The sequence below is a fragment of the Chlamydotis macqueenii genome, chromosome 2 (genome assembly GCF_036417535.1).
Source record: "Chlamydotis macqueenii isolate bChlMac1 chromosome 2, bChlMac1.mat, whole genome shotgun sequence".
NCBI classification, from domain to species: domain Eukaryota; kingdom Metazoa; phylum Chordata; class Aves; order Otidiformes; family Otididae; genus Chlamydotis; species Chlamydotis macqueenii.
The window spans coordinates 26,057,782-26,085,240 of record NC_141557.1 but is presented as its reverse complement, the minus strand read 5'-3'; the positions used below and the strand labels follow the sequence as shown (position 1 = coordinate 26,085,240).

General features: G+C 43.6%; 1 protein-coding gene across 1 annotated transcript; it reads right to left on the bottom strand.

The window, feature by feature from the left end:
• Positions 1 to 1,750: 1,750 nt before the first annotated feature.
• ASB4 (ankyrin repeat and SOCS box containing 4) lies at positions 1,751 to 13,063 on the bottom strand. Its single transcript, XM_086741756.1, has 5 exons — positions 12,850 to 13,063; positions 9,069 to 9,368; positions 6,037 to 6,527; positions 4,632 to 4,745; positions 1,751 to 2,971 (listed from the first exon to the last, which is right to left on the bottom strand). Exons 1-5 carry the CDS (start codon positions 13,061 to 13,063, stop codon positions 2,783 to 2,785), a joined length of 1,308 nt encoding a protein of 435 aa, XP_086597882.1. The 3' UTR covers positions 1,751 to 2,782.
• Positions 13,064 to 27,459: the final 14,396 nt, after the last annotated feature.

The following is a 27,459-nucleotide window of genomic DNA, read 5'->3' as shown; positions in this document are numbered from 1 at the left end:
TTGGAAAGCAGGACAGTGTCCTTGGTCTCATTCACAACAACTCATATCATCAGGGTGTTTATCAACATTCTTCACACACAAAATCCAAAACACACTGGCTACTGAGAGGAAAAATTAACTCCATCCCTGCCAAAACCAGGGCAAGGTAACAAATAATAAGGTTTCCTTCTTGCTAGTCTTTCCAACTGCAACAACAGAAGCAATTAAAGTGCATCAATCAGGTCTTTTTTTTTTCTGTGATAGGGATGTTCTCCAGTGTTTTTAACAGCTTGCAAATTCCTATGACTATAATCAGGCTGATCCCTCTGTGCTCCCTGTCAGATATCACAATGGCTATAATCTGGCACCTGCTTGGTACAAAGCTTGGAAGTGAGGCTGGGTGCCCACAGAATGAAAATTAAGTATGTTCACTGCAGAGGGGGAGGATCAGAGGGAATTCAGGAACACTGGTGACAGCCTTTTTTCTTCTCTCTCAGTAAGAGAGTCCTGACTACGACAGGTCAAAAAACACTGCTATTGTTCTGCCTTAAACCTCCCTCTTCCAGATGCAGAATTTCGTCTCCAGAAGCAGCCAGTATGGGGATGTGTTCCCAATAAAATCAGCTACCTCCATCTGTCTCTTCTGGACTACCCAGCTTGCCCCATTATCAGACTGTTCAGAAAGCAACAAACATTTTCCTGCCTTGACTGGTTTGCAAATCCTCTTCCTCATGCCTGACTTACATAGGTACATTGCCTAGAAAAGCATTGGGGTTAGACAATCTAAGATTTTTCTGTCCTTCCAAATTTGCTGGTTTTCCTCAGTGCAGAATTCAGTGGATCCCATTGACCTGGAACTGCCTCAGGTGGATTTTTCTACAGACAAACTGCCCCAGATCCTTGTAGTTCTCCCCTGTAAATGACTGTAGTGTCATGATAGAGATAACTCTGCAAGTCTATAGAAATCTTTCATCAGTTTAGTAAAGTACAGGGACCTATATTACAACTTCATTCATATGAGAAAGCATTTTCTCATGGTGTGCATTGTCTTTGAAATTCTCCATTGGAACTGGAAACTGTTAAACAGCAAACTACTTTGCTGTCTTGCTAAACATAAGCAGACCCATGAATTGGATTCTCTCCTAACACAGTGTACAAGCTTTAATTCATCAACACTGAGATGAAAAGACAGAGGAGTGATTTATAGCACTAAATAATCTGTGCATTTCTTCAAGTGCTGTTACTGCCAGTTTGAGAGACACAGAGACACCGAACAGCTTGACCACTCCTGTCTGTCTGGGAAGAGCATAACACGCTGTGGGCTCTCTTGCAAAGAGGTAATAATAATGATAAGGACCGACAGCTTCACAGTCAGAGATGCAATGCGAAGTCAGGCGTTGGTCAGGAGCTACTGGGTCCCAATGTTGGGCACGGCTCACCTTCCTTTTAACAGAGCACAGAATTATCAGGATCTAAAAGAAGTGGAACAGCCCAGATGGATTGCCTCAAACTAAAAAAGGGAGGAAAAGCGGGTTTTATCTGTAGGTCAGATCACACACTTGCCCTTGCTGAGGGATACTTCGTGTGTGAACTGCCTCTGCCCAACATTTCATCGTCCTGAACTGGAGACGGCAGCTTGGTCAGGAGTAAAGGTTTCCTGCGAGCAGGGAAACCAGCGCTGGCAGGTCCAAAAGCACCCCCTGCAGGTCTGTCGTCGTCCCGTCCTGTTCCCAACCCCCCCGCCCCCTCCCGCCCCGCAAATCAGGGGGACGGGCAGGTCTGTAACTGCACAGCCTCCACATCTTCATCTTGGAAACACCTTTTGGTTCAGGTGGGATTCCTCTCACTCGCACTTAGCTGCCAAAAAATGAGGTGTATAGTCCGTGTTAGCAGGCTAGGTTCCTTTTACAGGCAATGAAGAGAGGGCTTTATATTCTTGCCGGATCCCAGCACCATCCTGAGGGATACATGGATGGGTATAAGCCCAGCTGTGCAGCTTACGGAGGCAAGTCCATTCTACCTGCATTTCTCAACACCAAGAGATGAAGTTAGCGTCGGTCACAGTGAGCACAGAAACAGAGACAGCAGCTGCCAAAAGCTACCTGAGCATATATAGCAATGTGCAGAAAATTCAGTGCTGCAGATTTCAATATTGTGATTGATAATCTTACAATTAAAAAGGATATTATTATGACAAAGCTTTATAAGATATAGACAGGTATAGTGAACAGTGAACTAACATTGAATAGAGGAATCCAATCCACAGGAAAATATGGAAACTACTGAAATCCTGTCTGTGGTCATAACTCAAAGCAGTTCACCCATTTATTTCTGGAAAAGCATCTCTGTGATGCTAATAAATGTCCTAATTTTTTTTTATGGCATCCTTTCTTTTACTCCCAAAATTACAGCTGAAGAAAATTACAGTGAAACAGTATCAAAGGTTGTTCAGATTGAATCTAATACTGTCTAGTGGCAGCAGTGCAATAAATACCAAAGGCAGCATAAGCATCGTTTAAGCTAGGCTGAACAAAGCATGGAAGTATGCACCTCAATGTTTGTTTGGATGGGGGGGCTTTCCAGCTCTGCCTCCCCCAGCGTGACCCACAGCCTGCAGCTGCAATTCCTCAGTGCAGGGAAAGACAGCAGCTCCAAGGAGAGACAGTAAATCCCAGACCAGGTTCAGGCTGGCCTGCGACTGTACAAAAGCGAAGGGCTGCGTACAGGTTGTGCCTGATCTCCAGCCCACTGCAGAGGCGTGGTGATCCGGGAAGGGAGATGTCAGTGGCTGTGCTGCTGTGGCTCAGTAGATGATTCCTTCTGGTTCCAGCAGCAAGTACTTCTTCATGGACAGAGGGATGGAGAGCAAGGGGACTCCTCGGTGGCACCTTTCTGACAGTATCGCCCGAATAGCGCATCTGCATAAATGCATGAGTGACCGTGGTGAATTGCTGCACACAGTGAACAAAGAGTTGTAGAAATCCTGGTGCCGCTGTAAAAAACCACAAGCATATTTTAGGGCAGTAAGGCTGTTTTCCTTCCCTCTCCGCTGCCCACATGTAGCCCTTGGCAGAGCAAGGTAAAAGGCACAGCCAGCCATCCTGCCCCTTGGAGGCACATCAAGCACCATGGGCTTGGTTTAGCCAAATGCCTGCACAAAATTCTTATGTTTGCCTCAAATATTTAGTGTTAAGTTAAAGAACACGTGACATCTTTAGGCTTGGTATATTTTATATCCATCAGTCTGAGGTGGGGGTTGCTCTGTGGTGTTAGTCCTGATCTGAGCAGATGCTGCAGCCAGCTCAGGATCAGTGCCCGTGGATGAGTTAATCCCCTAAACCTCACTGTGGGGCAGCGAGGCAGCGTAACGCCAGCATTATTGATGAGTTCGCTGGGGCTGTGAATGGCAAAGGACCTTTGGTCTTGCTCATCGCCCCAGTGGCCTTTTTGAATAAACAAACTTGCATCCTCATGAGAAGAAAAGTACAGATGCTTACAAATAATGTTGAAATGAAATTTAAAAAAAAATTGTAAATACGTGTGACTATGCGTGACTTGACCTTACTTTATATTCTTGCTACTTCATAGATCTGGTTCCACTTTTTTTCAGATACACTTCATGTATTGAAAAGTACAGATTTGTGTCAACAAATTTTTTTTCTTCAATTTCATGTCAAACTTGGCAAACAGTTTTGACAACAAAAATTACAATCTCAACAAAGAAATAGAGCAACTGTAGACTTCCACATAGGAAAGTTTCAATATTTCAGATTAAAATTTTTGTCTAATCACACTTGTAGCTCAGCAAAGCTTCTATTATCATCATCATCATTATTTTAGATGAAAAAGGAGCATTAACATTTAATTTTGTGTTTACCCAAAATGGTTTCTTTTAATTTTCTTCTGAACAAATTTGACCTGAAAAAACAGTTAGTCTTACAGTTCCTCTGTGAGATGGGGTTCCCTAAACATCACTGATAATGCGTAGCAGATACCGGTGCACTTCACTTCAGCACTGATTTGAAAATTTGGAAAAAAAAGCCAGAATTAATAAAAAACTAGGTTTAACCTGGAATATTGGATTGAGACTAAGAGGATTTCTGAAATAAAAGGATAGTTGTATCCAAGCACATAGTTTGTCCCACAATTTTGCTTTTTGACAACATCTCATATTTCTTTGATCTCTTATTTTTCATTTAAAATCTCGCTTGTATTTGCAGCTAACAAGTCCTGCTCACAGAAATCTAACCTGTGCAATAGCACCTAAAGATACATAGTCATTCACATGTAACACAGTACTTTTAAAACATTTGTTGACTTTAAAAAATATAAATATACATATTGACAGGCCTGCAGAAACACCAATCACAGCCAGAATCTGCACTTGCTGAGCACAGGAACAGCTGAGCTCCTGCAGCATCTCTGACAGGGAATGCTCCAAAGGATAATGTTGCAATGAACATTTCTCAAAAACATGTCTTTTGTCAGTGGGTGATACGCTGTTGTCAAGTGAGTGTTATTAAATGAGGAAGCCCCAGATCATCTGAGATGTTCTTCTCTTTTAAAAGTATTCTCACTTTTCTTTGGCCAGATATGGAGAATGCAAATAATGAGCTTGGATTTTTCTCAGTTGCAACTCATTAAGAGCTTACCTCAAAGACATCATCAGGTATGGCTGCTTTCCACTTCGATGTTGACTTGATGTGTTCGTAGCTATTGACAACAATCTCCACAGCTCTGGGGTGGGAATGACAGGCTTGGAGCACCTGTGGGCAGGATGCATAGAGATCATGAGGACCACCAAGAAGCTGGGGCTAGCCTGGATGCATTGTTACAGAAAAATTTAAAGGAAGACTGGGAGATAACACAGCTCAGCAGTAAGGCTTCCAAGCCACACGAGGTCCCTGAAACCACTACTCTGCCCAGTGACTTTAGCTCAGTAGGAAAAAAACCCAAAGTTTTTCCAAAGGGAATAACACTTTGCATTAACACCATACAATGCACAAATGCGTTCCACACAGTAGACAGGCTTTCACAAACAAAACTGCAGAACATCCCTCTGGAACAAATATCATCCTACATATTTTATAGATGGCAAATGATGGTTTGGAAGGGAGGCCCACTCCACGCAACAGGAGAAAGGTGGAGGCAGGAAGAGAAGACCCCAAACGCAGCTCTCAAATGCTGCCTAGGAAACTAAGTGTTATTTTGTTAAAAACAGAGTCAGCTCATCCCGGCCTCAAGAGGGCACAACCAAAGGACGGGCATATTAGTCAAAGGCTTCTGGTTGCTTGGCCTGTTGAAACTTTCTATATACAGTGGAGAAGCTGCAAAATATTGCTGAGGGCACAGGATGAGAAACAACGAGTCCTGACTACAGCGAGTTTACTTGGTTGTGTGATAAAAAAAAAGTCTGTCAACTGCTTCTGTCAGTGCCTTGGGCTTTGAAGACATTTAGAAATTCTTTGGGAGGGATCCTGCAATTTTTTTTTTTTTTTAACATCAACTATGAGCCCAGGCCCAGCATTTCCTCTTAATATCTCCTGAGAATAAGCCAAAGCTTTCTTGAGATCCATTTCATTCTGAACAGATTTGAATAAATTTTTAAAGGTCAGAAGTGACAAACTGAATCAACGGGTCTGATCTCCAATCTTTGGAAGAGGCCATGAAATATGCATTTTGTATAACCCAGTTAAGCCTGTACAGAGCCAGGTTTGACAAATGAGTACAGGTTTTCTGAAATAAGAAAGTGAATCAGCTCTGAAAAATTAGGCTTGAATTTGCATTTAGAGTCTGGGGTTTGAGGCTGGTTATGAACAAAAATGGGATCTGAGTCTGGTTTCTGGAATTAGCAACAGTAACTTCACTTCAGTTAAATGATACCACTCTTACAGCAGGTCGGCTCACAAGGTTTTGGGCATTCTGGGCCCATAGTTTACAAGACTCCAGCAAATCCAGATACCACCAAACCTTGAAGTTTGGATCTCTCATCCCATTCCTGTTCAAGACATCACTTCTCTCCATATCCCTACTGTATTATACACAGCCATGCTTAACCTTGTGGAATTGCAGCGGAAATATCCTAGCTGCTCCATGATTTAGCAGCAGCTGGTAGCAGATGTCAGGCTGGGCAGCTGGCCGCACAGATGTCACTTTTATGATATACTGTAGGGGTGCACAGCCATTGACATCCATGATATTTGCTTCTGCTCCTGCCTCCAGCAGCATATGCAGCAGGATGTGGTCACAGTTCCAGGCAGCTTTGTGGAGCGGTGATTTGAAGTCCTCATCACGAGCGTTCACTTCAGCTTTATAGTCTAAGAGCATTCGACAGACGAGGTGGTGATCCGGGCTGTATATCTGATCCTTGTAGTGAAGGGCCCAATAGGCTGCACAGGCCAGGGGAGTCTCCATGTAGGCATTGAGAGCATCAACCTGCGCTCCTTGTTCCACGTAAAAGGCCACGAGCTCTGGGATACCCAAACGTGCAACGACGTGCAGAGGAGTCTCCTCATCTTGGTTGTTAGTTTTGATGTTCACATTTGCTCCTGCCAAAGAAAGATGACAGGAAAAAAATGAAGTTCAGACATTTTTCTGCTGTACCCAAGGAGAAGGTGAGGATGGGCAGCTGGCGTGGAAGGCGCCCAGGGAAACGCAAATAGCTAAGGGACATGGATCCCGCATTTCTTAAACCTTCAGGAAAGCCTTAGAAATGTCAGGTTCCAGGATCCAGCTTCAGATGTGATAGCTTGGCCCCAAGCTGGCAGAAGACCTTATCTGAACGCTGTATTTTTGCACAGCATGCAGGTGCAAATCTCCGTGTGAAACGCTTTTCCCTGTGTAGTAAGAACCAGAGGGAGAAGGGGGGCTTTATTCCTACCTCCAGAACAGCTCTGCTCAGACTTGCACCCTCATTCGCTGCAAGCCTGGAAGAAAGGGCCTTTTACGATAGATCTGTTGCTGATATATTAAAAAAAAAACAAACAACAAAAAACCCCACCGGTGGCCGAGGCCCCCAGCCGAGGGTCTGGACCCCGCGTCCAGGCCGCAGCGGGGACCGGTACGGAGCCGAGCGGCTGCCACAGCTGAAGCAACAGCGCCGCCTACCGCCCCGCGCGGGGTGGCCCGCCCCCCGCTTCGCGTCCCCCTCCCTCCGCCGCCCTTTCCCCGCAGTCCCGGGGCTCCCCTGCTGCCTTCCCGCTTGCCGTTTGCTGAAGAAAATGGGAGCGACTGGCAAGACCCCACACCCTAGAGCAAAGCAGAACGGTAAAACCACAGCAGCGGGGCCGGCGGGCTGAGGGGCAGGGGGCCGATGGCGGCAGCTGGGTAGGCTGCAAGGGCTCCTTGAACCTGCGGCTGTGGCAAACTGTCCAAAAAGTGCACGCTGTGTGACCACCCTTCTTCTCACTGAGCTCAGAAAAGGCCTTATGTGGCCAAATTTACACTAAGACTGAGGTATAAGGACAGGGAGGGAGGCAGAGGAGTCAGAAATCCGCTGTGGGCTGGAAAACCCGAGTGCTAATGCCGTTAAGCCACGTTGAGTGTTAGTTGCGTTAGGTGTCCATGAGAGCATCAGCAATCTGAGTTTGAGGGTGGTGAGCGAGCACGGGATCAGTTTGTCTTGTTTGGCGAGTCACCCAAACCAGAGGTGGTTGACCTGCATTGGCCTGGACAGACCCAGTCCGACACAGCTGCACGGAGATGGCAGGGTGGGAGATGTGTCTTGGAAGCCTCGGTGCAGCGACATTAAACGGAACCCTGGCTTCAGCTGTTGGGTGGTGGTGCTACGTGAGTGTGCACACCCGCCACGTTTTGCTCCAGACCTTGCCCATTTTGTTTGGAGTCTCGACATTTAACTGATACGGAGATTCAAGTTTATTGAGTGCTTTGGGATGAAGGGTGGCTTGTAAAGTGTTATTATTCTGTTGCTGATGGGTGGGTGGAGAAGGCCTACAGAATACATCCTTTCATTTGCATTCATCCTATGCTAGATTTTTTAAGACTACATTTGACTTTTAAGCTTTTCCATGGGAGCAAATTAAACTCCTGCTGTCAGGACTGTCTACCCTGGGCAGGATACAAGTGGCAGCATTTATTTTCCTTTCTACAAAAAAAAAAAAACCCAACAAATGTATCTTTCCAGCAGAAGAAAAGTGGTGTGGTTATTCATTTGGGACTGCAGATTGCCTTGCCCACAAAGCACACTTGGTCTCTGCATCTCAAGAAAAGTCTTCAGTAATAACACATGTAGCAAAATTAACCCCCAAAGCATTTGTATTTGCCATGGCACAGTGTGATAAATAGGGGAATCTGTCTGTTTGCAACTTAAGACTTGAACTGCCTGACTTTGCTGTAACCATTTATGTCTGTCTTTTATTGTATCCTGAGTCAACATCCTTATGTTAAGGAAGTATTGTACAACACCAATATATTTATCCAGGAATTATGTCTATTCATAGCTTCATTTGTTACAGGTGACCAACAGCATAATGTATGTTACTTTGGGGAAAAAAAAATCATGTATAATGGCCTTTTTCCCCCAGTCTCTGCATAGATGCAGGAGTTTGGCTGTTGACAAATGAAGAGATGGTGCGAAAAACTGCATGGAATTTTTCAAGGCCAAGTTTTATAAAACAAGTTATGGGAAGAATTTTACTGAGGTCAAGGAAATCTGAAGAAGAAAGAAGAGGAGAGGGGCACATTTTCATGTGAAAACATCTCAATAGTAAAACTAGATGAAGAAGACAGAAAGAAAATAGAAAAATAGAAGCTCCCTGATTCAGAGGAGCCCTTGTGCTGAGGGACTGACCGGGCAGCAGGCTGGAGGCACTGAAATGGCAAATGACCCTGGAGTGAGGGCCAGTGGCCACGGAGAAGGAAGGACAGATGGAGTGAGGAATCAGAATGGGAAAAACTTCCTCTGATGAAAGGAGATGGGGAAAAGATGTCTGAGATGAAGACATGGGTCAGCTGGGGATGAAAGGGATAAATACACATATACTTTGACAAATTGCCTCCTAAGAGAAACTGCAGACCATGCCCACCATCTCTGGGTATGCCACGAGAGACGCTCCAGAGCTTTATCTTACCTCTCCAAACCAGTTGCTGGGCACAAGGCATGGAGGTTCGTGTCGTACAGAAGTGCAAGGGCGCCTGCCCACTCATTGAAAAGCAGTTCAGCTTAGCTCCATGGTTGCAAAGGATCTTGAGGCACTCAACGTTTGCCGTTTCACACGCTACATGGATTGCAGCTTTTCCATTGGGCCGGCAGTTGATTGTAGCTTTGTGATTGAGCAGGACCAAAAGACTCTCCAGATGTCCATACATGACAGCTAGATGCAGTCCAGTTGCCCAGGATATTTTTAATTTGTAGCTAGGCAGCCAGTATCCTGTACAAAGTGAAAATGTGTTACCATCCTAGACAAAGATTTTTCTTTGGACTATCCACATCCTGAGAATAATTGAGCAGGAGGAAAGGGTTTTTCTTTAATTTACCGTAATTTCACCAGCTATAGCTTAGTGTACATGAAGTTTTCTCAAGCATGCCTTCATTGTCATTAAGCACTTTTACTATTTGTGCTGAATAGCCTCCCTTTTGGAGAGACAATCCCCATGTAGATGGACTCTGAAAGCAGCTTCTGTTTTTCTTGTGACCTGTGTAGACTAAATTAAAAAAAAAAATATGCCTAAAGTATTTGAAATGCCACCATTTGCTAAAACATATGGGGGAAATGGGATCTTCACCCTGCCGATCTTCACCCTGCCGGTGGTGATGGATTAAGAAGGCAGCATTTACTTAGGCCAGTGATTCAACAAATAGCTCATCCTGCTGTTTCTGCATGGGACATCGCAGGATCTTGCATGTCAGGAACTGGATTCAGACCTCCAGTGATGCATTGCACATAGATGACCCCTGGCAATGTATCACTGACCTCCTGCCAACTACTGCCCCTGAGGAGCATGGAGTGAGGAGTTTGGATGCAGATGTAAATTAGGTCAAAGAGCCAAATAGAAACAATGACACTTTAGCATGAAATTTGGCTCCAAAATGTTTGGATATTTTTCTCTGAAAATTTCACAATGATCTTTTTTATTTTTTTTTTAATTACTTACAGGTGTAGGACCAAATAACACTTAAATATTTGCTCCCAAAACAGGACTACATGCTTAATGACTACACAGAGACAGTCTCAGAAATGATTACTATAATCATTTGTTTAAAAAAAGTAAAACACAGTAATAATGTGCAGAAGGGCAGGAGAAGTATAAAGCTTCTTCTTTTCTCTTTTCTTTTTCTTTTTAGCAGTAGCTGCATCTTGGCTAGAATGGGCCTATAAAATTTTCTGGGTTTGATTTATCTGTTTCTCCTTGGACAAATGCCTGGTTGAATACGGTTATCATGTAAAAGACAGAAAAAAATACTAAAGATGTATAATGAGGTCAAATTAATTCAGACCTTCATTTTTGACTCTCTAGTTGAATATAGTTTTTCAACCTTAATGTCATATAGATAGAGTTTTTGCAGTATTCATGTGTGTTGTATTAGACAAAGGAGATGGAAAGGAATGCGAGAGGTGCATAGAAACAAAGTGCTGGTGGCAGGGAGAAGCTTGGCTTAAAGCTCTTCTTCCCTCCTAGTTAAATTGCAAGAATATTCTGAGGCAGATGCCAGTAATGCAGTTCTTGTACACCTCTGAAAAATGCTACATTTCCACCAAAAGGCTGCAGTTATAAAATTGACAGCCGTGACGGCAGCTGCACCTGCTCTGGCATGGCTACAGTGACTTGTTCCTGATCAATGTAAGCATTTATTACTGACAGCGTGTGAGACACCAGGGGTGAGAAACAGTCTGCAAGGTCTGCAAGAAACTGTCTACAGACCACGGCACCCACTCTAGGACTAAATTTTGGGAACTACTAAACCCATTCCCCAAGGAACCCATGCAGTGAATGGCAACAGCGGGCAACCCAAAGGCAGCTGAGTGCCCAAGCAGGCTGACAGGCTTCTCTGCAGCCACCCAGGCCTCTCTCAACCCACTGACTATCCAGGTTACGTTGGCAGCTTTGGTAAGACAATATTTGCCCCCATCATATGCTCTCCAAACTGGGCACAAAGTAGGTGGGCTATATCCCAGACTCTATGCATGTAGCAGAGCAAATTTCTTAAATCAGCTCCCTATCTGAATTCACATGAAGTATTCCCCCTGGCTACCAGCAAGCTGTGGAGCACTGCTGACTTATCTCACATGGAGCTGGACCTCAAATTTATGGCCAGACGTGAGCCATAAACGACACGTACCAGCAGGAAAGTTGTCCTTAAAAGCCAAGTTATCAGTTTATGTAGCCACAATTTTCCTGCCTGAGACACCGTTTATTTCCTTTGCCTGTGCTGCTGCGGGTGAGCTGTGCTCAGGCATCTTGAGGGAGCATCTCCCATGTTCTCTGCCCAAATCCACAGACATCCCTGAGCCCAGAGGAAAAGGGCCTAGGTACTGAGCAGGACGCAGATGTGAGCTCCATGGGAGGCCTCACTCAACTTCCCTATTTCTTTGGTGAGAGACATGAAAAAGCCATGGCGCATGCAAGGTCAGTGTCCTTGGGAGCTCTCAGCCTCTTTGGAAGGGAGGAAGCAAAGCCACTCTGTCACCCATGGCATCTCCCTTCCACTTCATCACTTAGGGCTATGGCAAAGCTCAGGCGGTCTGAATGGTGGGATGGTAGGGCTTAATTTTTCTCCCTTCTCCCTCCTGAAGGAAATCCTTCTCCAAAAGAGACAGCTTAATGCTTGCAGTCAAATTATCTACAGTTAAAAATCTATGTATTAATCCTGTAGTCTCAAACCACAATCAGAATGCATCTCAGCCTGCTGAGGACAGAAGAAAAGGTGTTTTAAAATACATTAATCACTGGGTTAATTCAGACACTGTCCCCAAGGGAATTAGGTCATGACTGCATCATCTTCACCCTAATGAAATCAAAAGAACAGGAGCCAATCATTAAATAAGAAGTAAACACAGAAAAGATGAAGAGGTGGGATGTTGTCTCTTCTTCATGCCACAGAAAAGAAAGTGTATTTGCTGTGCTGCTGAGACCAGAGGTGTTTCTCCACATGTTATTAAGTTCTGGCAAAAGCTCATAATTACTGTTTTCTAGATGCACACAGTCTGTTAGCAAGTAGGTCATGAAGTATGTTGATTTTAGCAGAGAGCAAACTTGTTTCATTGCTTTAAGTTGCAAGTTTTTGGAAAATCAGCCAGTGTCTGTCTGAGAACTGGTTTGGGTTTTCTACACTCCAAAACAGAACACTTTTCTGGTTGTGTTTTTCCAGATTATTTATCTGTTTTGATAAACTAGCACATCCTCACTTTCTGTCAGTTTGAAAATAAATCTCCTCCCATCCAGAAACATCCATGGTCCACAGGATTTCCTTAGCTCTCCTGAGCTAGGGAGAATTCACTGTACAACTACTGCAAATTGAAACTGGAAGAGATTTAATATTTTATCTTTCTCAATGGTCTATATATGTGACTGGGTACATGCAAGAAATGTATATACCACACTTAGCCTGCATGTATCTGTTCTGGGCTTTGCACCCAAGTTCTCTGTGAGGAAATGGCAAAGGACTCCTCTTTCTGGACTCCTCTGAAGCTGCAGCACGGCGGCTCAGCCTGGTCTCTGGCCTGCCCTCCACCAAGCCCGGCAAGTACAGCTGATAAGCTCCCCTCCTGCGGTGACCATACAAACCTACTGGGACGTTACTGCCTGTGAATCAGCTTATGCCACAGCTTCAGAAGGGACAAGAGCACACAGTTTCTTGAAAAATCACTCAAACCAATCTACTTCCTGGCTGGTGAATGCTGCCACATTTACCTTGTTTGTAGGACGCCAGAATCAGGTCTTCATCTTCTACTTCAAACACCGTGTCCACATCTATTTTCTTTTGGCTCAAGAGCTCTTCCAGTGTTTCAAAGTCATTGGACTTCAGGGCTTCGAGAAAAGCCTTTTTCACCAACTTTGCAGCTGCACTTCGAGTCATTTTCCCCTCCATATTCTCTCCCTCTTTGTATGTCTCCTCCAGATCCATTTCCAGACGTATTTGCTTGTGCTGTGAAGAGGGGTGCACTGAGGTCCCTATAGCACAGTTGCATGCTGAAGTTCCTGAAGACCAGAAGGTAATTTTATCACTCAGTCATGCTGATCTGCTTGTTCTATTTATATGAGGAGCATTTCAGACATTGAAATGCCACTCTTAGATATCACCACACTCTTTTTGTGAAAGCGAGGACAGACACACTGGCAATAACACCAAAATAAGAGTTCTCTCCATGGGCTTTACACACATTAAGCTTCATTATCCACATGGTTACCCTCTGCTCCTGCCACACACTTACATTAAAAGACACTAATCTTAGGTGTTGTTTCTCAGCTGGAGAAACACTCAGATTTCCTTGCATGGTTACCATTGCTGATTTATTGACTGCAATAGGGTGTGATGCTCTGTCTGCAGATGCCTTTTAACTAGTGCATTTCACGAAAAAAAAAAAAACCAAAAATCCCCAAGGCACTCTTCCTGTGGGAGGTAGCTCACTCTTGCCCAGGAGAGCATTCGGCATGTTGGCCCTGCGTTCATTCCTTTCATTCCTTCAGCCGTCAGTCAGGCCTCCACAAAAGCCCCCCACCACACAGATCTCACAGGTACCCTGATCTGTAAAACCCCAAGGGATTGCTGTGTGATCTTGCCTGGTCTCCTGTATAACAGCCTGAGCAGCAGGATTTCTCTAGTTTGCTCAGGGGCCACGAGCAGTTCTCCTAGGAGGACGAGAGGGCTGCAGAGCTGTAGAGCTATGTTATGGCAGGGGGGATCTCACACACCACAGGAGGCTTACATGTGAATTAACTCAGGTGCGAGCACAAAAGGCTGTGTGGGTCCATAGGCTGTTCTCCTTCCCGTGCCCACCCTTCATCTAAATTCAGACCTCCTCCCTCACAACCCCATCACCCACTGAACACCTCCTCCTCCTCCCTCCCTTTTCTTCCCCCTTTGCTGGTCCTGTCCCTGTGTTGACAGCAGTCTGTGATGATGCAAACCCACACATGGCCAGCATGAGCTGCTGCGATGCATCACATCCAAGTGGTTCTGCATCATGTAGAAGTGTTTCACACCTGCACCTACTTGGCTGCTGGATAAGACCATAGCTGGAAGGAGACTATCCACCCTTGATTTAAATCGCCCAACCAAGTGGACACCACCGCCATTAAGAAGAAATTTTCGTGTTTATCTTTCCCGGGAGTTTGGCTGCGAAACGGGCGGATGGGGAAATGTGAGACAGGTGATATGGGAAGTTGGAGCAGCTGCTGTGCTCATAGGGTTTCCAGGCAGCCCTGTGCGGACCTGCAGGACCCTCATCTGTGGGAATGCTCACCAGCTCTCTCCTAGAGCCAGTGCTCAACAAAGGTGTCACAGGCCGCAGTTCATGGAGAACTGTTAAATTTGGGAGTTCCTTCTACCTATGTACTTTTGGATGAAGAATATTTTATAAAAATATCTTCCCTGAGGCATTGCACTTTGTAATAGACACAGTGGGAAGGAAAACAGCTTGCCCTGATGCTATAGGTCCCAGGCGGCTTGTCTGGATCTTTCTAGGTTTACTTCAGAGGAGAGTCAGCATCAGGCTCTCCATACCTTTACATTATAGAATCATAGAATCATAGAATGGTTAGGGTTGGAAGGGACCTTCAAAGGTCATCTAGTCCAACCCCCCTGCAAGGAGCAGGGACATCCCTGACTAGGTCAGGTTGCTCAGAGCCTCATCCAGCCTGGCCTTGAACGTTTCCAGAGATGGGGCCTCCACCACCTTTCTGGGCAACCTGTTCCAGTGTTCTATAACTCGCATTGTAAAAAAAATTTTCCTAATTTCTAATCTAAATCTACCCCCCTCTATTTTAAAACCATTACCTCTCGTCCTATCGCAACAGGCCCTACTAAACAGTCTCTCCCCATCTTTCTTGTAGGCCCCCTTGAGGTATTGGAAGACCGCTATCAGGTCTCCCCGGAGCCTCCTCTTCTGCAGGCTGAACAGCCCCAACTCTCTCAGCCTGTCCTCATAAGAGAGGTGCTCCAGCCCTTTTATCATCTTCGTGGCCCTCCTCTGGGCCTTCTCCAACTGGTCCATGTCCTTCTGGTGTTGGGGGCTCCAGAACTGGACACAGTACTCCAGGTGGGGTCTCACCTGCATGACTGCCTCCCTCTTACTTTGTTACTTTCAGTAGTGGATGACTCTACTTCAGGCTTTAAAGAAAGTGTTAATGCTTGTCTGGCAGGAGCAGAGGGACAAGATGCGAACTCCAGGCCTTATGGGCTTCTTGTTACCTGCACTTTTTCTTTTTTTTAAACCACTGTATTCTTGAGAAGTCATACATGCACGAAGCACTAATACGTGGCTGCAATCATTCACCTCACCTACACTTTTCAATTTGAAATGGACTAGCTTTTCATCTATCATCTTTCATAAATAGTATGAGGTGACACGAGAACATTCAATCTAGCTGAAAAGACCGTGCCAGTACATCTCCATGCAGATCTGCTGCTTGAAGGCTGAGATACACAAGCACGTTGCTCTAACGGATTACCACACATCTGCTGAACCATTGTGCTTGCTCTTGGCTGACAAGCAAGGTGAAGTAATTTGTGATGGCTTGGCACACAGTGAAAGAGAAAACTGATTAAAATTACCTTACATCTGTCATGGTCCAAGAGGATGCACAGGGACAGTACCTCAGACCAGATGATGCACCTACATCTTGCTCATCTTCAGCAATTTGTGTGGCCCTGCTCTTACTCTCACAGAATTTTTTCTTAACATTAATGAGCTTAAAAGAGAGAAATAAAACCATTATAGATACCTATATTGCTAGTGTTTTCCTGTAAGCAGCATTTGGGTCTAATCTTGAAAAACCTACTCATAGGAGTGCACTGGTGCTTTCAGTACAATTACCTACAAGAATGAGGAAATGGTTTTATGTTTTACATTGACGATCAATCACAAAAAGTTAGATTGATTTTTTGAAGCCTGACATAAGAATTTTTATTAATTTGCCTGAAGTATATTCAAAAATCTATTTAAGAGTACATAAATGCTGTAAGTCATTGGTGGGACAAAGAGACCAATTTTTACTGTGTATCTAAATTTTTATTATCTGTGTAATTTCCTACAGACTTCTCCCCCACCGTACCACAAGGTGGCAGTTTGATTTTGAAAGTCAAAGTTGATGTAATCCAAGCCACAAGACTGCCAAATACTCTGAACACTCACTGTGAAACAATAGCTCATCACTTGTTTAGTATAAATAACGCTACTAGTATTTATTATATTTATAGGTTAGGCTTGAGGCCACTGTGATGGGCACCGTCCACTCACACATAGTATCCACTAAGAAAACGTGGTTTCCACATTTAGGATCAATTGTCTAAACAACCCAGATAACACAAAGGCACATTTTTACTGGGGAGACACTTCCTATCCCTGAGCTTTCCTTCTGCTCCACACAGGGCCACACAACATGCTCCCATTCACAGGACAAGCCGCAGGCACACAAACACAGGGATGGACTGGATCTGCAGCTCATCAGTCATTACAAGAAGTCAGAAGAACCGGGTGTGAAGGGGCACAGTGAACAAGAGAAGAGCAGACAACACTTTTGGGGGGCACACTGCTTTCCACTTCAGGCGATGGGACTGTCATCACCAGCTGCAGATGGGCTGCTGACGACCCTCTTCATCAGGGTTGTCACAGGCTTGTTCCGAAGCCCACTGAAGTCTGGGGAAGTGTTTCCACTGATGTCAGTGGGCCGTGTCCTTTATTAGGCTGGGCACCAATCGGCAGAGCTGAGCCAGGGAAAGGTGCCCAGAGGTGAGTGCATGGACACCATCGGTGGTGGTGTGAGAAGGATGGCCGGGGTGGAACAGGAATTTGTGTGAAAGTCAGAGTTGTGCCTGCTCATAGAAGACAAAGACGGCCTTAAGGAGGAAACAAGGAAGGATGTACTGGCAGGCTGTGCAGAGTGTGTCTCCTGAGGAGACTGAAGGAGCTGGGGCCCCTCCATTGGCACTCGCTGATGCAGAGCAACAATCTGCTGGCAGCCACTGAACTCCCAGCAGTGCTGGGAACCACTCGAGCAGAGTTTTGGAGGTGAAAACCGACATCCTGAACTCTACACTGGGGCAGGCAGAAAGCCAGCAAAAGGAGAAATGCTCCAAAAAAATGGCGGTGATGCAACCGGAGCAATGGAGGAGTTATTCCTAGCTGCAATACAGAAAAGCCTGGCAGCCCCCTGCCAGCTCCCTGCCAGCCAGTCTGTTCTGTGGCAACCCCGTCCCAAAGGCAATGCTGGTGGGGGTGGGTGTGGAGAGCAGTAGTAGACGCAGGGTTGGCTACCTGCAGCTTTAGCAGGGTTGTTATGATTGTTCTCCCCCCACCACTGTCAGATGGGACCTTGAAACATTGCCTGCAGCTTCCATCTCTCAGCCTTGCAGCAGTGCATCGGCACATTTGGGTAGTGAGGGTTCAGCTCTTCCCTTTCCTCCCCTCAGCGGGTCCCTGGCTAAAGCGGGTTGTTTAAGCAGTAGTAACACAGCCTCTGTGAGAAGCTCTCTGCCCTGCTCTGAAGCCTTACATGTTAAGGAAGGAATTGTACTGAACATCAGATCTGTGGGCCTGAAGCAAAAAAAAACCAGATCCTTGAGTTAATCCCACACTTTCATCTCTTCTGAACAGTGCACGCTTGTGAAAATACTGCTGCAGTCGTGGTCGCAATCCCCTCGCTTTGCTGTGGCCCTTGCAGCATCTGCGGCACCCGGCCAAGTCTGCCACGCTGCTGCTCACGCTGTGGGCAGTGTTGCCTTCTATATCGCTTGTGTTGCCAAGTATATCCCTTGTTTCTTCTTGACAGCACTCAGTTCCCAAGCTGGATTAAGCACAGCTTCTTACTTATTCATATCACACATCCTTTTGCTAATATTAATATTGATTTTTTTTCACTGCTGTACATCTTTCCGCCTGCTTTAGCCATTGCTGTATTTTATCTGATATTCTTCTTCCAGGATGCTGACTCTGAGTGTGAGGATTACATAAATCTTCCCCATGCTTCTTGCTTTATTTCTTAGTAGGAAAAAAAAAGCTCTTTAGCTGTGCTAGCTGCAAACTATTTTCTCCAGCTGCTCAGCTGTAAATCATCTTTTGAGAAAAGTCCTCTCTGTAAATTCATCCCTGTGACTGGTTAACTGAAACCTTCTTAGTACCAGTAGTCTGGAATCCTCCTCTTGTTCTTTGTTTTATTATTTCCCTTTTGTGCTCGTTTGCTAGGGATGGGGCAGAAAAATAGTCCCAGATCATCAAAAGCATTTAGACATAAAACTCCCAGCTCTCTGAAGTCACATTCCTAGGAGCTGGGAACCTGTGTATCTTTGAGAGTCTGGGCCTTCTGTTTTTGCTTTCAGTAAAGCAAGTATAATTTCGAAATATGGATCAAGTGAGGTGCTTAAGCCTTAAGGCACATGCGTGTTACGAAACCAAAGGTTGATGCCAACAATGCTGAATTTTGTCCTCATGGCACTTCATCTCTGAAGACTTCACGGCAAAAGCTTAGTTCATCCTTCCATGGGTTTTGTTTGGGCTTTCATGCCTGCTATTTCCTTCTTCTGCCCAGGGATCTGTTTCCTTCATTTCTACACGTTATTCCCACTCCTGCTATCAGTGTATGTATTAGGATGTTCAGAAGCTCAGAGTTGGATTAGCTATTGATGTTAGGATGTTAGCTGTTGAATTTAGGATGTTTTAAAATGACAAATAATCTCTCAAAAATTACTACTAAGATAATATAATTAATCTTTTGCTGTCCTATAAAAAGTATATTAAAAATTCACTTATTTTGCAAAACAGTTAAAACAAATACCACCTTTACCCAGATACAATGCTTGTAAGTTCTCTTTGATTTTAAGGGCATGAGTGCTGTAAACACGGTGCATGTACACAGATAGAAATGACAGTGTTTTTAAGGCATGGAAAAAACAAATCTTGCCTATTTATGCTTAGTGGAAAGTTCTCATATTTTTTTTCAGCTTGATGTCATGATAGTATTTAGCAGAGTGGGATTTTGCAACCAAACTTAAAAAGTGAATCTCTTCCACTTCTTTCCTCCAGGTTCTTTGACGACAAGTGTTCCTTCACAGCAGCGAGACAAAAATAATCCATTGCCCATAGAAAGGGCCCCGCAGGCGGCTGTGTCTCCCCTACCCCCTCTCATGCCCAGCTGCCTGCTGCTTGGCCCTGCTCCCTGGCAGGGCTGGCTGGGGCTGAGCTCCCACAGGGGCTGGCCAAAGATGAGACATTCTCATCAGGCGCTTCCCAGCAGCTTTTGCCTTGCCTGCCGAAGTGAAGTTTGTGCAGAGCTGAGATGGTGTATGTGAGATGGCCCCTATATATTAAATTGTCTCCTATATATCAAATACATACCAAATAAAGTGATGGGGGGGGGTTAGGATAGACAAAGTGCGAAAGGATCTCCATTTTTGCAGCTGATCTAAAATGCCAGTCTTTTTGGATTAAAATACCAATGTGTGAAGGAATGTGAACATATTCAGCAGAAGCTGTACTGGTATTTGTTGAACAGCCATCAAGCAGCGTAGGAATAAGACTATTCCTGCTCTGAAGGACTAAATTTGAAACAATGCCAAAATAAAGCATGTGGAAAAATCTGCCAAAAGGGTGGAATGTGTGGACAGGGAAGATGAGATACCGTGACACCATACCGTCACAAACAAGGCTGGAGGAAGTGGTGAGGCAGACAAGGACGGTGCTGGTCTGCGGTGGCTCTGTAATCATCCCGTGCCACTGTGGCTGGGCCAGTGGTTTTGACGAATGTTTTCAATCTCCGCTGTTGCCTGTGCTTCCCGCCCTTTCCTGATAGATCACTCACTGATACACAGCGGCTGTTTGTTACATTGCTGAAGAACATAAGTTGTTAACTTGCTCCTTCAGAGTATTGCCATCCACTTTCGCCAAATGTGACAGACCAAATCCTTAGGTGCGGAAGTGACAATATAGTTATGTCAGCCTAAATCAGAATGTGCATATTAGATCCTGGTTTTATCAGTACGATACTGGATAAATCCTGCTCCAGCTGTAGGAATTCCAGCTCTTATTGACAGACATCCAAAATTTGTGTGAATGATGCAAGGCTGGCTTGGCCTCGATGCCTTTGTGGGGGTGCAGAGCAAAGGGGGTGAGAACTCTGAACTCAGAGTTCAGGCTGTATGGACAAATTCTTACCTTGTGAAACAGAGCTCAATATCTTGCTTCACTAATCCAAGCCCATTCGTATAAAAGCCAAAAAAACCAAAAGCAAATATTTCTCATTTAAACTTACAGTTGCCTTGATTTACGCCAGTTATTAAAAGAGTCCCTGAGGAAAGAAAATAATTAATGTTACCATTTACCTCATGGGCCTTTGAATGACTGGACCAGTAATATGGTAAAAACATCAACATCTTATAGCTATTTATATTTTCATTCTCTGTGTTTCTAACATTATATAGAATACCTATTGTAAAATTACATTCACTTTAATAAGATGTGAGTTCATTTACTACATCTGTATAGAAAAATGTGTTTGCAGTATTAAAAGCATTTTATTTCCATTTATAAATCTGTTGCCATAGTGACCAATCACAACTTTCTCAGTAGCTTTGTCTTGGAATTGGATGTAGGCTTTAGGTTTGCTTTGTTTTATTTTTGTTCTCCTGTATTCTCTGGGCCAGATCCTTGTTTAACTCATTTATATTCTTTTTATAGCCTGTCCTTCTCCAGTCATATTATCAATTAAGACAGTAAGAGTTTTGACTGAGTTCAAAATAAAGATCATGACCTTCCTTTTAATTAATTATGTAAGAAACAGGAAAATGCAATGGTGCACACTGTGTGCTTTCTTTATCATCAACAGAACACTCTGACCTGATACAAGGAGTCCTGAATTATCAAAAGCCTTGGGAGACTGATATCTTTTAGTATCAATATAATAGTAATGTCAAAGATATGGTGGCTTTAATCTAAAACTGAAAAGCACTTGGAGAAAAGCCTTGATATTTGAAGAAGATTCTTTATAACCAAACTTTTTTAAAAATCAACGCACTTACCACTCTATTGCAGCCCTAATCTTGTCAATAATGTACCTCCTTCTGAGAAACAGTAACTTAAAGTGGTGCTTTTATTCCTGCTAGAAATAAATATCTTCTCCAAGAGAAGAGCAGACTGAAGAGCCTGCACACTCCTGTATCCTCTCTCTTCCTGCGGCTGGTGGAAGATTTTTGCAGTGAGAACATTTCTGAAGCAAGGGTAAGTAGACAGATGAAGATGCAGTTACTTATTTTTGCCATTGCCTTTCTCAAGACCAGACTTTTGTTTCCTTGGTAGTCACAGAGAAGCATAACAAAAACTATACAAAGATAGACACGAGCCAGAGTGAGATAGTTTAGAAGATTATTTGACTCTTGCAGCGTGACGATGCTCAGATCAGACAAGAAAACTGTTTTTCTCCTTTATCCAAACATAGATACCTGCAGTGTAGACACCCGACTCTTGACTTTGTCACATTGTCTCCTGGGACAGTCTGTGGAGATATGTGTAGGGTAAAATTTCACCTGTCTGCAGACAGAAGTAAAAACCAGATCAGATGTACCCTAGAAGTACTAATTTTTCTCCATTAAGGACAAAGGAAGCCAAATATAGTCTGGTTCTGTACGAGGGTACTTTTAAAAGTAAATTTTAAAAGTAGATGTTTGTTAAAGGCAGTAATTTAACCAATATTTAGTTTAACCAGTTGATTTTTAGAGTGTATTTAGTAAAATTATGCAGAAATAAAAGTTAATTATTAAATAAGGTATGTGCCATGGTGATACTATAAAGTACTTTCAACTACTATGAAGAAATAGAACATTATTGCTTTTGTTTGATTATTTAAATTTATTACTTGTCGAACACTCAAATTAAACTGTGATAAAAAAAAACTTGTGCTAGTCATCAGAGTACATTTTTTTTTCTTAATCTATCCAACTGCTAATCACTGAGTCAATGGAAAGCACACTGAAGGAACTAGTCATCTTGCAAATATGCCTGATTCTCAGAGGACAGGTCTGCAGAAGAAATCAGAGAGTTTCCTTTTATAAAAAATCTTACTACTTTTGCTTCTAATGAAATTTTTTAAATGATCCAGTAAACAGCAGATTTCCCCAAACTCTAATTATATAGTTCTGAATTATTTCCTTCTAACCGCTATTTATTGTTCACATGTTAAGAACTCTGAGAAAGTTTTTATGCTCTGCAAAAAGTGAAAGTAAATAGCCAAAGTGCTTACAATCTAATGCATTCCGAAGGAAGTATTTTGGGGAAGATTTCTGTGATAAGGTGCAGTTCTTTGAGTGCTGTTTTGTAACCGAAGCAGGGTAGTTCAACGAGCAAAAGCTAAATCAGGACGGAGCGGCCTGAATGTTTGGTTTTGCCCAAGTTTGGCTGTTGATGCCTGTGGGACAGAGTGCAGGTGATCCCTGGGGCAAGTGAGGGATAGGAGGCTTGTGGCATGCAGCAGTGAACCCCCTTGCCCAAACCCTTCCCTCCCAGCACCCAAAGCCTACCTGAGACCACCACCCCGCGGGACACACATGGCACTGTCTTGGCAATCTAGTGGCACCTGCACCTAAAAGTGCCCGGTGGACTCCTAGAAGTATTAGGAGATCAGTAGGAATGCAGTTTGCTCTTCTGAGATAGATCCTTGAATCAGTTCCATAAAACACAGGAGACTTTAAGGGGTTTTAGGATTCAGAACAAAACAAAACTCTTAATACAAAACTTCAAGGAAGAGCCAGTTGTGTGAGTCTCCAACTCAGGATGTCAGGGATGATGGGGCTCTGGCTGGGACAGCCTGAGTGCCCATGGTTGCATCTGACCTGCTATGTAGAAAAGCCCTAGGCCAGCCCGGTGCCAGCAGACTCATCTGTCCGTATTTTCTCTTGAGCTTTGCAAAGCACTTACTTGCATCAATAAAGACACTTTGCACAAGTCTTGCAGCACCATCTAGGCTTTGAGGAAGAGTGCTGAGAGTTTCTACCCTGTGCAATTTTATTGAATTACAAAATTGTGACACTAGGTTCTAAGAAAACATTAAATCAACAACTTTTGAAACTACTAGCATGAAAAAAAACCAAACATCAAATCCCCTTACATGAATAACAGAATTTTAAAAATCAGAATGCACAAATTTGGATGAGACCTTAGTAGTAGATCACAAGAACATTTTAACAGGTGGTACTGGAGTACTCTACAGTCTTCTGATCATTGTATGTAAGATTTCTAAAAGATAAAGGTAAATAAACTTATTTTTGTTTATTGTGCTGATATTTATAAGTCAAACTAATGTGGTCAAAATTTAGAATACAAGAAGTTCTGCACTGCGTGTACCTTGACACTGTGATCAGAAAGTTTAAGTTTCTCACAAAGATGCTAATCAAAGGTTTAAAATATAATCATTGCTTCTTTCTTATCATAAAATAGAAATTTGCCTTTTGCTTTTAGAGTTCAAATTAATGCTTATGTTAGAACAAAAGCTGAAACACAGAAAAAAATCATGCAATGTCTCCTAAAAAACTGTTGGCAGCCAAATTCTAATAGTTTTGATACCACATAGCTCAAGTTGTCTATCTGCTGCAGGATACTCCAAGGAGATAAGGAGAAATGTCAGTGTTTTTGGGTGTCAAGTGTACAACACTCTACTCTCTGCACCGTCCAGCTCCTCTCTATGTTTTCCTTGTGATGATATTAGGCAGAAAAGCCAAAGTCTAGCTTCTTCTCTAGAAGGTCCATCACAGCCTAATGGGATTCATATACAACTTGCTCTTAAGCTGGAGAGCAAGGTGGATGCCTACGTCTGGAAGTGCTCTCTAGCATCCCTTGGGTGCCTCCTCTACCTGTCACTCACGTGCTGCCCCCTCTACAAAAACAGAGTGCAAAAGGAGTAGGTGGGCTTGGATGCTATAAAGGCTCTGGCTCCGCCAAGGCCACATTCTTTGCTCTTGGGCACACGTTTGTAGAAGAAAGGCCACGATGTAGCAACTCTCAACGATTTCGGTGAGTGTTGGATTAGGTCCTAGGGTCTTTTTCACCTTATCCGTTCACAGTTTATGCTTAAAAGAAAAGTGAGATAGCTTATGAATCCTCATGAATTATACCTTTATATGGTTATATACTGCTATAACAATGTTCATCCATATATATCCACATACTGTTATACCTGAACGAAAGTATTTTTAAAGCTAAATATTAAGAACATAATTGCAAATTGTAAACTACCTGTATTTAGCTGTATAACTTTTTCAGACTTACTCCACGTATAATTTAGACAGTCTCTTTTCCAGAGATAGTATCATTTTTAGTTTGCTCTTAAAATTTAAATATTAGCTGAAAGTTTTTACACTTTATTTTTATCTTAATTCTAATAGAGGGTGGTGTCATAGTTCAGCCCTGCTGAGGGCCAAGCTATGCAGTCTCTCACAGCCAATCCTGATGTCCAGCTCCCTCCTGAGTAGCAGGACCCTCTCCTCAGCACCCTCCTTATTTATATACTCAGCATGATGTCACATGGTGACATGGTGACATGGCCCTTTGGCCAATTTGGGTAAACTTATCCCAGCTGTTGGCTAATGAGTAAACTATCCCAGCTGTGTGCTCCAGCCACAGGGGCCACCAGCCGCAGTTCCTCTCCCAGCTCAGGTGAAAATTAACTCTATCCTAGCCAGAACCAGTATCTTACCATGTGGGAAAGATGCTCTGTGTATGGATCAGATCTTAGGTGCATACTTGATATTATTTAGTTGTCTGTCCCAGCCTATATACCCAAAGGATTAGATAATAGTATTTTTCATAAGTCGTAGTGCTATGATGATATAGTTTTCACAGCAGTTTTACCAGAAGGGTTTGAAAATTCAGCAAACAAATCCAGACACAGACAAAAACAATACCTGTGTAAAGTTCTTCCCACTGAAAACAATGATAAGGATATGTCATTCCTCTTACTTGTGCTTAGGCAGGCTCGTGGGCTGGGTTTGCAATAACCTAGTTTAACTGCCAAATATCTTTAAAAACTGCAATTACTCAAAGCTGCCAAAAAATGTGAGTAAAGTTGATTCTGTTACTTCTCATGCACTGACTCTTCTATCTTGCTGTCTTGGCCTCCAAACTACTTCTCCTGCTAGAGATACTTCCCATGCTGAAGGAAATGGCTGCTTGTTGCAGGGTTGCTCTCAGGTTTGTAAACACTTTGCTCTGTACACTGGTAATAAAATGAATGGTGTGGCTGTGTGATGTGTTTTTCATCTATATATATGATCTCGCTGCTACAGCAACTCTGGCTTCTCTCTGCATCACTGGTAAGGGAGAGAACTCACTAAGCCCTCTCACAATACCTCTTGTCTCTTCCTACGTGGCTACAGCTGAACATGAAGCTGAACTTAATTAGAATAGAATAGAATAGGATAGAATAGAATAGAATAGACGAGACTATTTCAGTTGGAAGGGACCTACAACGACCATCTAGTCAACTGCTTGACCACTTCAGGTCTGACCAAAAGTTAAAGCACGTTATTAAGGGCATTGTCCAAAGGCCTCAAACACTGACAGGCTTGGGGCATTGAACACCTTTCTAGGAAGCCTGTTCTAGGACTTGGAGCTGTGAGAAATGATCAAATTAAACTTGGTGGTGTTATAATGGCTTTACTCTGATGTAAGTCTGAAAGTCAGCTGGGGTGCGTGTGCAGGACAGTCCAGAAAGTGAACAACCAGGTGTAGGAATCATAGTTGAGGAAAAAATGTGCACTTCTGTATTCATTCTACACTTTCAATTTCTCTTGCCTTCTTCATGCTTCATGGTGCCAATACAATTTAAGAAGACTCTATTTTATAAATAAACTTTGTATACTAAATCTCTTAACCACACTTGTATTTTGTTTTAGCACAAAACTTCATAGCATAGTGTGTATAATAGTTTTTTTTTTCTTACATTTTACTGTATTTATGAGTCAAGGCTATGTCCTCGCTTTCTTTGTGTTAAAGTCTTTTGTAAGCTGTTGAAGCTCTAAATGTCACTTTGTTTCTTTTCACTGAAATACTGAATTCTGACAATTCAGCTTTCGTGGTTTCATTTCTAAGAAAGTTACCTGATATGTGCAATGCATAAATAAAGAGGGCTAGCACAGGAGTAATGCTTAATTAGGCATTTCCCTCTTAGTCCTTTTCTCTGTCACTGGGTCGCTTTAGTGAGAGGCTGCGATGGCATCAGTGCATCATCCCTACCACAGCAGCCAACGGTGAGCCTCCTGTGTTGCGAAACTGATGCCACAATTCAAAACCAGTGCTGGGTGCTTGGCCTGTACCTCACCTTCTACCCCAGATCACAACTACATGCAATCATGGTACATGCACCAGTGCTCACACCAGTGTAGCTGAGACCACAAGAGTCTTTGCCAGTGGTTAATATTTGACAGTAGTTCAAATCTCAGCATTCAGGACCTTATCCTGGCTTTTTTTTTTTAAATCTGCAAGGGCATGATATTAGTGTACATAGACTGGGCTGAGACTTGGAGCAGTTGTGTATCACCTGAGAGTCCTACGGTGCAGCAGAGTGATGATGACAGGAGCATGGCTCTCCTTCACTTGTGTTTGAAGTCAGGAGCCTCCTTCATTTCATACACAGCTTTAATCTTTCAAAAGCTGTGTGGCCTTCTGCCTCCTTTGCACAACCATTATCAATCATGGTGCTTGAGGAGCTTGCTGCCAAGATAGCACAATTTCTCCTGCAAGACTTATGTGTTATATTGCCAAGGCACACTACCGGCTCAGCATGCTTCTGCCTGGAAAAAGACAGTGTCGTTTGCTTTATGCTTGTGTCAAGGCTGAGCCGTGGCAGTGCAACCTAAGCCATCACTAATATTCTGCACATCCAGCACACTGTCAGCAGCAAAGGGCAGATTGCCCGGGAGGACCTCTCTGGCTTTCAGTTTAGCCTGGCATCTCTTCAGTTTAGCAATTCTGCCACCTACAAAATAATTAAAGCAGCTCCCTTCGCTGCTGCTTCCAGATGCAGCAAGAAGCACTGCTGCATAAAAGACAGTAAACAGGAGTTGGGCTACGACACAGCCTTGCTTCGAGCTGTTTTTGACAGTGACATGTTCTGACATCTTGTCATCACTGAGAACCTTTGCATTACCTCACACCATCACAAAATAAGCAAAATATGCTCACAAACTTATTTGGACATCCAAATTTATGCAGATGCCTCTGGGCTGCTCGTGGCTGACAGTCTTTGGTCAGTTCCAGAAAAGCCAGAGACCTTTGCTCCCTTTGAAGGAGGACAAGGCTGAAAGCCAGATTTTTTTTTTTC